Here is a 17,192-nt window from a genome sequence, read left to right on the forward strand (position 1 = left end):
GCTTTGCAGGCCACTCAGTCTGTGTCACAACTGCTCAGCTCTGCTGTTGTAGTGAGAAAGAAGCCATGGCCAATACATAAATGAGGGACTGCGGCTATGTTCCAGTAAAGCTTGATTTACAAAAACAGGTGGACTGTAGTTTGCTGACCCCTGATCTAGAATAAAACCTCAACAAATGGACGCTCAAAATGAAGTGGTGTAAGGGAACCAAGGAATCATTTAGTAGTTTAACAAATTTATTATGTGATATTTGCCAAACTGAGGGCTAAATGATTAATTAAATTCTGGTATATCCACTCACTGGAATATTAAGATCATTGAAAATGATCGTTTTGAAGACCAAGTAACATGGGAAAATACTTTTAAGTGGGAAATCAGGATACAAATTGTAAGTTTGTATCTTAATAAATATGGACCTACTAGAAGGAATACATGAATTTTTGTTAGGTAGAAGAATCTTTTTCTGGTTTTCATATTGCATTGTTGTTGTATTCCAAAAATAACTTTTAAAATGGCATAAAGGGATGCCAATTAAAACTATTGTTTTTTGTTTTTTGTGTGTGTGTGTGTGTTACACGGGCCTCTCACTGTTGTGGCCTCTCCCGTTGTGGAGCACAGGCTCCGGACACGCAGGCTCAGTGGCCATGGCTCACGGGCCCAGCCACTCCGCAGCATGTGGGATCTTCCCGGACTGGGGCACGAACCCGTGTCCCCTGCATGGGCAGGCGGACTCTCAACCACTGCGCCACCAGGGAAGCCCAAAACTATTGTATTTTTTATCACTACTATGTAGTATGAAAAAGAGAAGCTTTGTAAAACTATTGTTCAATGAAGTCCCGAAGCCTTTTTTCTTAGTATAAGATTGACATTTGAGGAAAATGCATTGCTGCCCTGTTCAAGATATATTGTCATTTTTTTTCTTTTATTTTTTATATTTTGACAGTGCCCTTATGTCTGCCATTTGTTGTATTTACTTACCAAAAAAGAGAATGGTGAGTATTTTCATTCCAATTGTATTACATTCACTCTGTAGAATTAGCATTTGTATCAGCCTTTATAAAGTTAACTGTTAGCATTAGTTCTATGACAGGGTTTTGTGGGATTCCTTTTTAGTACTTTTATCTAAGAGCATCTGCTTAATGGCTTAACTGAACAGAGTAATTATATTCTTGATGTGTTGTAAGGAGAAGCTACCTGAACAAGGTTTCTTTTTATCCTGAACCACAGACTAGTAATTCTTTTCTTTACCTTTTCTAGTCAAACCATTTCGTGTGAGAAAACTGCTTGATCTTCAGGCCAAAATGGTGAGTACTGAAAAGACCTAAGACTGGCCAGTGTACTCTGTGCTAGGTACCGAGCTAGGCTTTGGGGATGTAAAATCGAATGAGTCATTACCTTCAAGGAACTTAATTGCCTGGGGAGCTCAGTCAACAAAATAAAAAATCAGAATCAGACTGGGGTCAAGGAGGAGTGGTGATGGTGAGTCGAATTTAACTAGGCCAAGAAAGAAGAGAAGGACACTCTTGGCAGAGGGAACAGCATGAGCAAAGCCAGGTCGATACCAAATAGCAGAAACCGTTTACGGAACTAGGTTGGTATGGCTGGAAAATAAGTGTTAGGGAGTAGTCAAAAATGACTATTTTAGGGCCTCCCTGGTGGCGCAGTGGTTGAGAGTCCGCCTGCCGATGCAGGGGATACGGGTTCGTGCCCCGGTCTGGGAGGATCCCATATGCTGCGGAGCGGCTGGGCCCGTGAGCCATGGCCGCTGGGCCTGCGCATCCGGAACCTGTGCTCCGCAATGGGAGAGGCCACAACAGTGAGAGGCCCGCATACCGCAAAAAAGAAAAAAAAAAAAAAAAGACTATTTTATTAAAGTGACTAGCTTATTTATTCTGTGGCTGTGACCTAGGAAAACATTCTTTTCTGGATACTTAAACTTCAGTATATTCCCTGACTATTATCTCTTGTCCTTACAGCTCTCTTGCATTGTTATTTCCACTATACCTGCCAGGTAACAGAAGTCTGTGAAGCTTTGGGTGTAAAATAGGAAGTTGCAGTGCCTATGCCTAACTGTTGAAACCTGCGTAACCTATGTAGAGACATTCAAATTTCATGAAAAACACAAACACATGCGCACATGTGTGCTTCTCCATTGTGAGGTTTCCTGTTGGTCAATGATTGTTCTTGTTTTATAGCTTCCTATTTTGGCTCTCTGGGTGCAGTATCTTCTCGTAGCTCTCTGAGGATAGTAATGATAATGTTTTTGTCCAAATTTAATTTTATTTCACATTAATAGAAATTATGAAAAAGATGTACATTTTTCCATGTTAACAGCAAAACAATTCAATGGAATAAGAAAATCTTACCATAAATAAGATCTTGTTGATTTGTATTAACTGAGACAAGTATATGTTCAAGTTAAAAAAAATGACTCAGGGCCTCCCTGGTGGCGCAGTGGTTGAGAGTCCGCCTGCCGATGCAGGGGATACGGGTTCGTGCCCCGGTCTGGGAGGATCCCATATGCCGCGGAGCGGCTGGGCCCGTGAGCCATGGCCGCTGGGCCTGCGCATCCGGAGCCTGTGCTCCGCAACGGGGGAGGCCACAACAGTGAGAGGCCCGCATACCGCAAAAAAAAAAAAAAAAAAAAAAAAATGACTCAGTACAGTGTCTAAAAATTTTTAACCCAGACATTAAATATATGGCTTCATTATTAATATTCTATATAGTACGTTACTAAATTACCCCATTATCAATGCCTATTTATAAAGATGCATTCATAAAATTGTTTTGATAAGCTGGATTTTGGTGACTTTGATCACATCCAACAATACCGAGCCTAGAAGACATAGCCATGCTCACATGTAACTGAACATGTAAAATGGTAACAGGCATAATCAGCCCATGTAAGCAAATGTATTGGGTACATGAATTTTTGATACCTGCAAAGGCATGTGTCCCCTCTATACCCATCCATGCCCCATAACTTCCCATCATGATGGACACAGAACAGAAAAATTGTCTTTCTGGTGGCAGGCATGAATGGTGGGAAGTGGAGCCGGCATGTTGTTATCTTATATGCACCAGGCCCTTTGAGAGCAGTCTTTGGAAAAGGAAGGGAGAGTTAGGTCTCGTGTTCAAGGTTGGTAAGGGTGGTTTCTGGGATTCTCCCTCTACCAGGCATGAACCTGTGTGATTTGGGCTGATTTTTTTTTCCTGTTCTCAGCTTTGTCTCTGTTTCCTCAGAGTTCTTTTCTTGTTTGTTTGGTATTTCATGGTAGAGGCTTTTCTCAAATACCTGGTAAACCTTGTTTGCCCATATTTAATAATAAAGCACTAAAATGGTCATTGGAAACTTGTGTACGTGAGCAGGACTTGTTCTTTGTAGGATCTTTATATTTCATTGGGAAATTCCCCAGATGATGGTGTCACTTTTCCTAAGAAATTTTCCTGGGGACTTCCCTGGTGGCACAGTGGTTAAGAATCTGCCTGCCAATGCAGGGGACACGGGTTCAAGCCCTGGTCTGGGAAGATCCCACATGCCATGGAGCAACTAAGCCCGTGTGCCACAACTACTGAGCCCGCGAGCCTAGAGCCTGTGCACCGCAACAAAGAGTAGCCCCTGATCACCTCAACTAGAGAAAGCCCACGTGCAGCAACAAAAACCCAACGCAGCCAAAAAATAAATAAATAAATAAAATTAAAAAAAAAAATCTCCTGTTTCCTGACTAGGGGTTGTATTAGTCAGGCTTCTCCAGAGAAACAGAACCACTAGGATGTGTGTATATATAGAGAAAAATTTTTAAAGGGATTGGCTCACATGATTATAGAGACTCATAAGTCCAACATCTGCAGGGTGGGCCTGCAGGCTGGAGATCCAGGAGAGCTGATGTTCCAGTTTGAATTAATCGGCAGTCAGCAGTCTGGTGGAGAATACTCTCTTGCTTGGGGGAGCTGGTCTTTTTGTTCTGTATAGGCCTTCAACTGATTGAATGAGGCCCACCCACATTATGGTGGGTAGTCTGCTTTACTCAAGAGTCCACCCATTTAAATGTTAATCTCATCAGAAACACCCAGAACATTTGATTTGGGCACCCCATGACCCAGCAAAGTTGACATGTAAAATTACTTGCCACAGGGCTATAAACCTGGCTACTAGCACTCTGGGACTTAAGCAGTAGAAAAGATTGGGGAAAGGTTCTGGTACACTCCCTCAGTTCTGCAAACTGTATGAGTCCAGCTTTTATCTTCAGTGAGTAAAACCCTGATGTTTGCCAGTGTAGTGAAGGAATTTGGGGTTCTAACTGCTTCTTAGGTAGGCTTTCAACCAGTCCTTCTGTTTTTCAGCCCTCTTGCACCTCCACTTTTCAGAGGTATCTGATCCCTCAAATTCCTGAGCCTTTCTGGGAGTTCTCAAGCATGAATCTGCTGCTTTTGAGGCTTTTTCTGTTGCTGCCTTAGCTTTCATTTTCTCTATTCTGCTAAGTTGGTTATTGTTTGTGCATCTTCATTTGAGGTTCCAAAATCTTGTTGAGATCTCACATGTGCTATCGTTTGCCTTCTTGTTCTCTTTGAACTTGTGCTTTATGCCTTTTTCCGTTCCTTTACTTTTTAGTGGGGCTTTATGAGGACCCAGAATTAAACATGTATGTTAAGTATGCCATGTTTAACTGGAAGTCTCTCTCTCTCTTTCTTTTAAGAAAGTGTTAACTTTTTAACAATAAAGATAGGTTTAGTTAACTAGACAATAAGTTCTAAAGGTCTCTCCACTCCTAAGTATTTGCTCTTTCAAAAACATTCCAACTCAAAGCAAACACTCTGATACTAATTGATAATGAGTACAGAGATCAGAAGATATTTCAGCATAGATAGCCTGGGTCATTTTGGTTTTGTTATCATAAATTTAATTTCAGGAAGCTATTATAAAATAAGAATACTGTATTTCTAATCCCCATTTTCTGCCTTCCTTATTTTGTATAATACTTGATTCAACAAAATAGTAATATAATAAAACAGTTGGGTTTCTTCCTTGGAATTTTAGTGGTATGCTTCCTCGGGATAGCCAGATATATCAAACACAGGTATCCAGCAGTAAGGACTTCTGTCATAAAATTAATGTTTTTGTAAAGACTTTTTCAGTTTTATCAAGCTGTTTGACTTCTGCATACCAATTGTTAGATATCCTAGTGAATTTTCCAGGAATCATGATGCTAAGGTATTAATATTTCCTTTGCTCTGTTTTCTTGGCTTCCCTTTTTGTCCTTCCACCTTCCTGTCTAAATCAAGAATGAGTAAACTTTGAGTCCTGAGTATTATACCAGTGAGAGTAAGCCATGCTAGCAGATATGACTGGCAAGCCTAAGGCACGGGCAGAGAAGAAGAGAGAAAATATAACGAAGAAGTAAAATATGGAAAAAGGTCATAAAAGAGAAGATGACAAGTTGGCAAGGGTTGCTTTATGATAGTTGATTTAAATGTTTTGAGTTTCTGCAGGAATAAAGACAGACCTACTTGAGAATGGACTTGAGGATATGGGGAGGGGGAAGGGTAAGCTGTGACAAAGTGAAAGAGAGGCATGGACATATATACGCTACCAAACGTAAGGTAGATAGATAGTGGGAAGCAGCCGCAGAGCACAGGGAGATCAGCTGGGTGCTTTGTGACCACCTGGAGGGGTGGGATAGGGAGGGTGGGAGGGAGGGAGACGCAAGAGGGAAGGGATGTGGGAACAGATGTATATGTATGACTGATTCACTTTGTTATAAAGCAGAAACTAATAAAAATAAATAAATAAATGTTTGAGTTTCTGTTCCTTGATTTTCTATAGCATCATCCTATAGCTATATCATGTAATAAAATTAGGGTCTGAATATATGTTTAATCTTTTTATTCTTTTGTTACTTTTTTTTTTCTTACTGGCCACAAAATTGAAAATTGAAAACTCTTATTTTTTTTCAGGGAATGCAGCCTCATCTCCAGGCTTTGTTGTCACTATATAAATTCTTTGTTCCTACTTTGATTTCTTTATCTTTGCCTATGAGGAAGAAGGTAAGGGATTAAGGAGCAGTAAGTCATACTGAGATAGAAATATGTTGTTTTGAGTAAGTTAATTTATAGATTTGGACTAAAATGTTTATAGCATACTGTTTTAAGATCTAATATTGTGGCGCTGTTTCTGAGTTTTTTTAGGGATTAGCACTTCGTTTTGATTCCATTCAATATATTCCATTCAATGTAATAGATTCCTGATTAGACAAAAAAAAATTTTTAATGGATTTGCATGGGTGTAAAATATTTCATAATTAATATACTTTCAATTAATGAAGAGTTTTAGGTTTTATGCTGCTCCGACTTATGGATACCTCCTCTCATGTACTTTACATTCAATTTTATAGATCTATTTTAAGAATTCAGAGAATCTGTGGAAGACAGCTCTACTTGCTGTGAGGCAAAGGAATCAGGGACTTCCTCCAGAACCTCTAAAGTTGATGTTAGCTAATGTCCATCCTATAAAAAGAGTAAGTATCTAAAACCCCAAGTGACTTGCACAGTCTTCTTTTATTAAATTCAAACAATAACCATTCAGATGTTGGAAGAGATTATAGATATTTAAGTACATTTTAATTACCCAGTATTCTATGCAAACTATATTCAGACTCCATTCATTAAACCACCTTAACAAGTGCTTTTACATTTATAGTTTGTAATCTGCTTAGTCCACTGATAGATTGTTTTATTATCTTTCTTTTTTAGAAATGGAATTCTCACTCATTTATACCAGTGCTAAATTCCCGTAACTACAGTAAAGAAAGTGGGAAAAGGGGGATGAATCTTTCTGATTATTTCAGTAGCAATGGATCATTTCCACTGGAACAGCTTAAAAGCTTCCCTCAACTCTTACAGAACATCCATTGCTTAGAGGTATGTGACTGGACCATGTGCTTATTTGCATTTTCCATTTGATCTTCATGGCCTTTATTTTTGTTATATATTTCCTATCTGATGATTTCCTTGTTGCTCTGATCTCCTTTTTATATACTTACAGTTGACCGATTGTTCTGTCTTTGCAGCTGCCTTCTCAGATGGGCGCAGTGCTGAACAACTCTCTGCTACTACACTATATTAACTGTGTCAGAGATGAGTCAGTCTTACTGAGGCTCTATCACTGGTTGAGTCAAACATTACAAGAAGGTAAAAATTGATACTTAGAAGTGTTAGATGAATGAAGAAGGAATAAGATGGTTTACAAATGGGTTTCTTTTAAAAGGGTGCCAACTTCTAGACAGGAGGAGCCTTCATATGCTGTAATTATTTTTCTGGTAATCATGTATTCAGAGCCTGGATGCTGCTGTAGTTGTAATTTTAAGGGGTAGTAAGAAAGAAGGTGTATTGTTAAGGAAACACTGCTGGATGGCCACCAAAACTCACTGGGTGGCTCCACTTTGATGACTGTCACAGTCCAAGGCCGCTTCATCTTTGTATGTTCAGAAACTTGCTGTTAAGCCCCCAGAACTATCAGATTAATGCTAACCAAACTCAGAGCCTGTTGTGTAAGCCAGAATGTCAACTTTTTATTTCATAGTAGAAGTAATTCTTTCTGGTGACCAAAATTTTCATGTTTGCCGACTAGAATAGCTCCTCTCTGCTATCAATATATATGGGGGCCACATTAGTCATCAGAAAGTTTCTTAATTATAGAACTGAAGGAAAAGCCAGTGAGGGAGTTTTTCATCCAGGCCATAGTAAAGCCTGATCATTTCATTCCTCCAAGGAGGTCGATTTCTCTAAACATAGTATTGAGTTCACCAGATTATTTCTTTCCTGGATAAGTAAATCCCGACTCTTCAGGTGTTTAAGGTCAGTTTTAGTCGGTTCCAGGATAACTCTCCTTTTCCTACTCAGTCTTTCTTTACATAGGATATGATAACAGTTTGTTAGATTTCCACTAACTAAAGTTCTGGCACCCTTAGATTACCCCCAGCTCACTCTAATTGAAGTTTAGGCATTCTCAAACTTTTAATTCAAACACTTATAGTCTTTTGGATTACTGTGTGGCATAAAGCTAATCACATTCATTATATGTGACATTTACTAGTTTATTTTTTCACTGTAAGCTTTTCCCCTATATTACCAAGTTCTTGAGAAACATCACACTATCACTTCCACATATATATTATAGTCTCCAGTGTGAGTTGGCTAGGATGTATGAGACAGATAACTTGTTTATATTTGTCATTTATTTGTCACTTTAGAGTTGTAGTGGTTATGTTTTGTGTAGTTTTTACTGTTGTGCAACCGGAGCATTATGTTTAATATTTTCGTTCCAGAATGTATTTGGTACAAGGTGAATAATTATGAACATGGAAAAGAATTTCCCAACTTCCTGGACACTATCCTCAAGGCAGAATGCTTCTTACAGGTAAGATTCTGCTTGTTTCCTACACACTTCACCATTAAAAAAAAAACTATATATATGTTTATTTATTTATTTATTGGGCTGCGCTGGGTCTTAGTTGCGGCATGCGGGATCTTTAGTTGTGGCATGCGAACTCTTAGTTGAGGCATGTAGGATCTAGTTCCCTGAGGAACCAGATCGAACCCAGGGATCGAACCCAGGGATCGAACCCAGGCCCCCTGCATTGGGAGCGTGGAGTCTTAGCCACTGGACTACCAGGGAAGTCCCACCACTTCTTAATTTATTTAGATATCCATTAAAAACCTTTTCTTTAGTGCTTGACATCTTTTGTAAACAATATTTATTCAATTCAAAATTCATGATAAATAGAGCCAAGTTGCACTGTCGTTTATCTTTGTACTGTTGGATTTGAAGAAAGAATTTGTTAAATTATGCAAATAAGAGAGAAAGGTCTAAGGAATTCCCTAGCTGTCCAGTGGTTAGGACTCCAGCGCTCTCACTGCCGAGGGCCTGGGTTCAATCCCTGGTCAGGGAACTAAAATCCCGTGAGCCCCCCATCCCCCCAAAAAAGAGAGAAAGATCTATAATTTAAGAGAACAAACTGAAGATGTAATTGAATGCATTAAATTAATTGAATTAGCCAGTAAGATAAAGCTCATAGGGTCACTACTTGTGTCCTTATAATCAACAAACATTTTTTGATTGTCGAATATGTTCCAGCCAATTAATTATTTGGCCTGGGTAACCCTGAGTTGTACTTTTAAGCTGCCACTCAGGTATCAGCACCATCAAGAAGCCTTTACTCAGTCTGGGTTAGATGTTTGTTCTACATACTTCCTTAGCTCTCTGTGTTTACCTGTATCGTGGTACTTTCAGCATCTGTTTTTCCACACATTATGAGCTCTGGACAGGTGGGAACCATGTCTAACTTTTCTTCATGTATGGGTGTTCAACTTGGTACCTGATACAAAAGAGATTCTCAATAAATGTTTGTTGAATAAATCTTAAGGGTTTGGTGTGAAACCATTGAATTAGAAGTTGGGTGTGGATAACGGTGGTGAGGATAAAAGGATGAATTTAGGTTGATTTTTTAGATTTCCTGCTTGGGAGGATGATGATGGGAATATAAGAAAAGCAGGCTAGGAAGGAAAGATATACTTGATTTGAAAGATGCCTGTGGCATATCTAAGAGGTCCAGTAGGCAGTTAGATAATGAGTCTAGAGCTCAGGAATGAGATTTGGGCTAGAGATTCAGAAATTTAGGATATCCTCATGATATAGGTGGTGGTTTTAGCTATGTTATAGATGCGATTGTCCAGAGAATTCATGTCATGAAAAGAAGGTCCAGAATAGAGTCTTGGTGCATGCCACTATTTAAGGCTCAGGACGACAAAGTTAAAAGGGAAAACCCTGGATCTTCACTCTGCTAAAAACAGAGGCAGCCTAGACATTCAGGCCTCTCCGGATGGTGCTGCCCAGAGTTTGGGTTTGGTCTATGGCCCCTAATGAAATTCCAGCCTTATTATACACTGTATAATAAGTGTATACATTGTATACACTCTATTGACTATCATGTACTCCAAAATAATACAATTTCATTTATCTTTAAAAAATATTCCATAACTTGACTTCTTACCTTCTTTTCCAATTGGTAAAGTTTTATGGTGTTTGAAAACTTTGTTGATAAAGATGGTAATGTATCCAAATGTTAATCATCTGATCCTTTTTATGAGAAAGTCTGGCACCTAATCCAAGGCTTTTAATTATATTTATGACAAAAAACATTAGTCTAAGGGTAAAACAACTATAGCACAAAGTAAACTGGTTGTTTCAAGAGTAATTATGACTGAAGAGTTCCATGCAAGGTTTTACTATCAACTTGTGTTATAGGAGGGGTTTTATTCCTGTGAAGCATTCCTGTATAAGAGCCTTCCTCTCTGGGATGGCCTCTGTTGTCGATCACAGTTCCTTCAACTTGTGAGCTGGATTCCTTTCAGTAGCTTCTCTGGTATGTATCACGAAAATTTGGAGTCATTTAATTCAATGTAATATTAATTAAAAGGATTGAATAACTTTTTTTATTATTTTTAGAGGTGAAACCACTTCTTTTTGACCACCTATCACGGCTCTTCTTTACATCAACTATTTATTTCAAGGTAAAAAAAATTGTCTTGCTTAGATTCAATAGGAAATATTAGTCTGTGGCTGGTGGTACACAGTTTCAAACCCACACTATAGCAGTGTTTTGTAACAGAAGTTGCTTGGACCTGGACTTGAGGAGCTGCATCATTCAAATCAAAGTTAATGTGTAGAATCTTCTGTTTTTAAGGTTTTGTTACATGTAATTTTCCTGAACTGTAACAGATGACAAAGTGAATGAACAGGTGGCAAATGAGTATTAATAAAAACAAACTGGGAAATAACTTAAGCATACTTAGTTTGATTGTTGTGGTTGATAATTCTGTAGATAAACTTATTCATTTCTCAAATGTGTATTGAGCACCCACTATGTGTTATAATATAGTCATTTTCTGCTAATAAAATTGTTCTAGCCTTATATAATAAAATTAAAAGTTGTTACTGTTTTGCGGTGTGCTCCAAAAAAAAAAACCACTGTGGCTTCCAGGACTAAGTTTGAGAGCCACTTTCTTATAGAATGGTTATTCCTTTTCTAAAAGAGTGACAATATAAGTAATGTTTCTTTTATAACTTTTTTTCACCTTAAATCACTTACTGTTCGCCACATTTACAGGAAAAATATATTGTCCTGGTTAGTGTTTGTCATAATCAAGTGGTACTTTATAATTACCTATCACATTAACTTGGATTCAAGTTTTATTTATATTATTTGTAACTTTCTACCTTACCATGTCATGTCATTCACATGACAATACACACTGCTTCTCCCAGATAACACATTTTCAGAGACTTCATTTTGCAACTTTCTGTGATTCTCTTCCGATCTTCTATTCAGTTATTCTTTATTTCTTCTCTTATTCCACCAATCTAGAGCTCTATTTATCTGTAAATATTAGGTTAAACCATATGAATAGATTTAACCTAATAGGTCAAAGATGTTTGACAATTGGCAGTTTCATATGTTCCAGCCTAATAAGTATATATACATTTATACACACATGCATATATTTATATTTGAGAGTGGGGGGTGGGGAGAGGAAGGGAAACAGACAGTAGGCCAAAGACAGAAATCAGGGGAATGCTCACTGTTTAATTCTCACTGAAAAGGAGGTGTCTATGAAGGAAACTTTTCAAGAGGTATGAAAAGAACCAGGAGAACAGTAGTGCCAAAGAAACAGAGAGAATACAGGCTATCAAGAAGGAGTGAAGGGATAATGTTGCTACATATCTCAAGAGGGTCCAGAAAGATATGGACCAAAAAAAAGTTTCTTTTGGAATTGATAATACAGAGGTCTTGGCTACCTTTGTGAGCAGGTTCAGTGGAGTGTGGGGGTAAAAACCAAATTGTGGAGGTTGAGGAGTTGATGAGAAATGAAGACAAGACAATAAGTATTGACTGTGTTTCCAAAAGTTTGGCTAAAAAGAACAGGTAGAGAGAGAGAGAGAGAGCTATAGTGGGACTTTGAATCAGGGAAGGTTGTAATTTTCTTTGTCCCCAGAGTGAGAAAAACCTGCACATGTTTATAGATAGGATGCAAGGAGCCAGATGAGAAGAGGGAGAGGTTGAAAATGGGGGAAAGATGAGGGATAATTGACAGTGCAGGGTTTCAGAAAAAGCATGAAGGTATTGGTTTAAGACTAGGTAGAGGGATTTGCTTGAATGGGTGGTAAGAGGTTGAGAGGTACTACTTATTCTCTAAGATTGGGGATGAGGATGTAGAGATAGGTGGACATATAGATACATTTGTACAGTTTGAAAAAAGAGCAAGAAATTGAAATACTTGTGCCTAAAAATGTTAAATTTCTCAAAATAGGAAGTGCATTGTAGGACAGAATTGAGTAGGGGGCTTCAAGACGGTGTTATGTGCTTAGCCATTAAAAAGAATGGGAGAGAGAGACAGCTAATTGAAGAGAAATACAGTAAAAGGATTATTGAGCTTCATTAAGAGCCCAGATGAAGTTGGAGACCAAAACTTAGGAGTGTAGAGCTGTGCTTCTCAACCATTTTTGTTTTAAGCCCATGCCCCCTTCTCATAAACGTAAGAATCTCATGCCTTCCTTTAATGTGGAGGCTGGATGGGGTAGAGTAGGTGAGTGGAGATTTTCTGAATATGTCATAGTAATATCGAATATCTTTTCAAGTGTTAAATTGACACCAAAATAGAAGATTGTTTTAGGTGATTCCAAGGTTGCTTTCAACTTGAACATATTTATAACCTGAATGTGAGGTGTCAATTTCTAAAAAAAAAACATTTTAAAAATTATTTATTTATCTATTTTTGGCTGTGTTGGGTCTTCGTTGCTGCACATGGGCTTTCTCTAGTTGCTGTGAGCTGGGGCTACTCTTCATTGTGGTGCGCGGGCTTCTCATTGCAGTGGCTTCTCTTGTTGAGGAGCACGGGCTCTAGGCACGTGGGCTTCAGTAGTTGTGTCCCGCGGTCTCTAGAGCGCAGGCTTAGTAGTTGAGGCGCACGGACTTAGTTGCCCTGCGGCATGTGGGATCTTCCTGGACCAGGGATCGAACCCGTGTCCTCTGCATTGGCAGGTGGATTCTTAACCACTGTGCCACCAGGGAAGTCCCTAAAAAAATATTAATTGAACTGTGCTATGAAGTAACAGTAAGCATTCTATCACTGGAGATACTCAAATATAAATAGTATCTAGACCATTATTTATTAAGGATATTTAAGAAAGGTTTCCTGTGTTAGGTTTTGGGATGGTATGGATTGCTTTCAAATTTATAGATATTATGATTTATCCTTATAAGTGTTCCAGGCACACTTATTTCAAGACTATATTTTTTGTAGGTGAATGAGTCCCTGGGAAATCAAGGCAAGGCCTAGCAAAGGAAAAACTATAGGATTGTTTGTTTTCCACAATCACAGAAGATAAATTTTATGACCAACAAAAGGAGTAAATTGCAGTTGTAGACACAAGGCGAAAAGGGTGGGAAGCTCCTATTTGTAGCAACTTCAAAGGATCTCTGAGGGGAGATAATAAGGGGTGGGTGATGTAATATATGTTATGAATGAATGTAATTTAGAGAAACAAGAGTCTGTTACTCACTGATAAGCTGGGGGCAGGCTTGTAGAGAAAATGGTAAAATAAACTTGTACTTGCATTAATCTGTCTCTTGGTGACTGATTAGGTTGGAGCAGCAGCTATTGGGTTCTGAATTGGATGTGGTTATCTCCACAGTCCCTTCCACCTCTAAGCCTCTGGTTTAGTCTGTTAGTTCTCAGCACTATGGTATGTCTGATGATTTTTTTGTTTTGTGTCCACAGTGTAGTGTTCTTCACTGTCTGAAAGAGCTACTGCAGAATTGGCTGTTGTGGCTTTCTATGGACATCCACATGAAATCTGTGAACAGTCCTCTGTGAGTTATCTTATAACCCTCCATAAGAGTTGATCTCTACAAAACTGTTTGCATATGGAGTTTAATAGTGTGGCATAAAACCTAATTGCTTCATGTAAATGCTTAATTGTACTTTTCTAAAAAAATGTTTTTTGTTACTTTTCACTCTTCCCCACAATCCTGTGAGGAAAGTTAATTTTTCAAGTTTTATTCTATAAGTCAGAAAGCAACCCCCAAGCCTCTGAGTCACTTGCAAGAGTTAATATAGCAAAACATTGGCCAGCTGACGTTAGAACTTGCAACTTTGACTTCCATTCAGTTTAGCTCATTTTATAAAATGTATTCTTGCTTATATGTGAAGTCAATTTTGATGATGGCTAGGAAGATCTGTAATTTTGCTGTACAGATTTTTTTTAATGTTTCTCTGATGTATTTTGCTTATATATGTTAATTTATTTTCACTTTGTAATTAAAAAAGAGCCCTGAATTTCCATTATGTTCATTACTGTTAAATGTGAAACCTCAAAGTGAAAGTAAAAGACTGACTGAATTTCAAGGAACTGCCTGATCAGGTTTTTTTGACTCTTTCTACCTAGAGTCTTTTGCTTCTCCTGTATTCTTTTTTTTTTTTTGTATTCTTTTTTAACATTAATTTTTTTTTATATTATAGAAAATTACAAACATATTCAAAAGTAGAGAAAATAGTACAATTGTTACCCTTATGTACGCATCACCCGGCTTCAACAGTTACCAACTCATGGTTAACTTTTTTTCATCTATAACACCCCTCACTTTCCTCCTCCTTTGTACTAGATATTTTTTAAGCAAAACCCAGACATCATTTCAGCTGTTGAAAAATGATACCAGTATAACACCTAAAAAATTAATAGTTCTTAATATGTTCAAATATCTAATGGATGTTCAAATTCCCTGTATTATCAGTCACATTCTTACTTTATAAGATAAGGAGCCCTTAGCTCCAACTACAAGTAGCTGGTGGTTGGCTTAGTTAGATTAGCCCAGGTCTATTTTTCTATATGTTCTTTTCCCTATAGTTATCTCCTACTTTGTTAGGAGAATTGAAGCTTCTTGGGAGTTGCCTGGAAACTTTTTAATTCTTCATATTCATTATTGCAGTGCTTCCATATATCGTGTATATCTGATCACTTTTAGAAGGAAATAGAGCATTAGTGAGTAGTGAAAATATCTTGTAAAGCAGTGCTTCTCAAAGTGTGGTCCCTGGACCAGCAGCATCAGCATCTCCGGGGGTCCTGTAGAGATACAAATTCTCAGGTACTACCCTAGACCTACTGAAGTAAACTCTGGAGGTAGAGCCCAGTAATCTGTGTTTTAACAAATGCTTCCATAATTTTGGTGCAAGCTAAAGTTTGAGAACTACTATCATAAAGAAATTTCGTTTGAATAGTTAACCTCTTCAAACACCTCAATTCTATTAAGAATAGTATGTTTGCATGTATAATCTTTGGCCAATTTGCAATGTAAGTCTTAGGTACCCTAATACAGGTGCTTTATAATTTCTATATTTTCTTTCTAAAAATCCTAGGATCCTTTTTAATTAGTGTCATAAATTTTGAGAGGGCACTTACAAAGGGGCTCTGCTTTCTAAAATTCTTAAAACAAATAAATGGACATAATTGTAGGTAACTTTACTTGTCATAATATTACTTGGCATTATATAATATAGCTCTTAAGTTCTCAATAATTTTTCTATCTTGGAGATATGAGTGTAATGCTATGTCTCCATCATATGACCATATGCCATATGACTGTCAAAGAAGGAGTAAATTGTAGTTGTAGATCACAAGGAGAGAAGGGTGGGAAACCATTCTCAGCAGTGGCTCTCCAGGGGGCATTTTTGGTTGGCACAGCGACTGGGAAGAGGGTGCTAGCATCTTTTAGTAGGTAGGAGCCAGAGGTGCTAAACGTTCTGTAGTGGGTGGGGAGTAGGAGGCAGTCCTGAATGGCGAATTGTGTCATCCAAAATGCCAGTAGTGTCCTGTGGAGAAACACTTTCAAAGATGCTACCTGAGCAATCATCATTGTACAAATTATTTCAGACATATTTGTCAGGTGCTGCCAGAAATCATAAAGTACAGTTTTGCAAGTGATGGGCTGACTGTATGTATGCCCACCTATTTGAAAGGTCTCTTAATCTTTCCCTGCTTGCTCTGGCACAGAATCATCATGGTGGTGGGTAATGGTAGAGTTATCATCATCTCGGGCTCTAAGACTATATGCTATTCCTTTTTCCTTGTGCATAACCGTTGTTGGCTACCTAGATCTGAGGGTAAAGCTATGAAATCACATTTCCCAGTCTTTTCCTAATCCACTCAACAGTGGATTGAAGGAGAGGGGTGGGGAGATGGATGGATTGAACCAATTATACCCATGTGTAATTTAAAGAGACATGGTTCATTGATTTGGGAAGAATATAAAATATCTAGATCTGGTTTTTACTAGAAGAATGAAAGATGCCAAAAATTTTACTCATTCAGTTTTAGAATTGAATTCCAGTTAGATTAAAGTGAAAATATTTTTAACAGCATTTTAGTTCAGGAATTCAGGCAAAACTGGGTTTGGATTTGTGTACTTAGAAACTAATTTGCTGACTGCTGTGGTCCCTGGACATTGGTGATATTACCTAAAGTCTGGAGCTTAATCCTTTCTTTCTCTGCTATTTACTAGTAGAGTGGTTGCTCAGGGATGTTCTTTGAATTGATCTTAATGGTTCCCTAGAGGGCTGTATAGTTTTATGATTAATCACTGCAGTTTTAAAAAAATGTGAATTATACATTGGAGCACTGATTGTTTTCTGAAATTCCCACCGACTTTCTGCTGTATATTTAATCCAGCTTTAGCCTGGAAAATGTGAGGACTTTTGCTAATATGGATCTTGGTTTCTTATTGCAGAGAGACAACTTTAGGTGGATCCATGAACTCTGTGTCTAAACTGATTCACTATGTAGGGTGGCTGTCCACTACTGCAATGCTCTTGGAAAACAACAGTACTTTCTTGCTGCACTTTATTTTGGATTTCTATGAGAAGGTAGTACACATCCCATTTTCGCTACTTAGATTTTTGTGATGGCTGTCTGCTTTACTAGTTCTATTGTTTAAATTCTATGCACAGCTATTAAGTTGGGCTATGACCTTATTAGCATACTTGAGATAGGCTATGTATTTTGAAGTTAATGATTGTATTCTGGCCTGAATAGTTGACATGCATAAAACAAAGGAGCAAAGCAAATGCTTTTTTTGAAGTCC

The 17,192-nt window shown here is 38.0% G+C and overlaps 1 protein-coding gene across 5 annotated transcripts in view; it reads left to right on the forward strand.

The window, feature by feature from the left end:
- The window catches only part of CENPI (centromere protein I), a 57,148-nt gene that overhangs the window by 28,901 nt on the left and 11,055 nt on the right, over window positions 1–17,192 (forward strand). For all 5 annotated transcript variants that reach the window (XM_082609106.1, XM_082609107.1, XM_082609103.1 and 2 more), the window contains exons 6-16: window positions 944–992; window positions 1,258–1,304; window positions 5,956–6,045; window positions 6,393–6,515; window positions 6,751–6,918; window positions 7,068–7,188; window positions 8,325–8,416; window positions 10,304–10,421; window positions 10,505–10,569; window positions 13,837–13,928; window positions 16,839–16,974. In XM_082609106.1, the coding sequence (XP_082465232.1) occupies window positions 944–992; window positions 1,258–1,304; window positions 5,956–6,045; window positions 6,393–6,515; window positions 6,751–6,918; window positions 7,068–7,188; window positions 8,325–8,416; window positions 10,304–10,421; window positions 10,505–10,569; window positions 13,837–13,928; window positions 16,839–16,974 (1,101 nt within the window). The remainder of the gene's footprint in view (window positions 1–943; window positions 993–1,257; window positions 1,305–5,955; window positions 6,046–6,392; window positions 6,516–6,750; window positions 6,919–7,067; window positions 7,189–8,324; window positions 8,417–10,303; window positions 10,422–10,504; window positions 10,570–13,836; window positions 13,929–16,838; window positions 16,975–17,192) is intronic.

The sequence above is a fragment of the Mesoplodon mirus genome, assembly GCF_964341445.2.
Source record: "Mesoplodon mirus genome assembly, chromosome: X".
NCBI classification, from domain to species: domain Eukaryota; kingdom Metazoa; phylum Chordata; class Mammalia; order Artiodactyla; family Ziphiidae; genus Mesoplodon; species Mesoplodon mirus.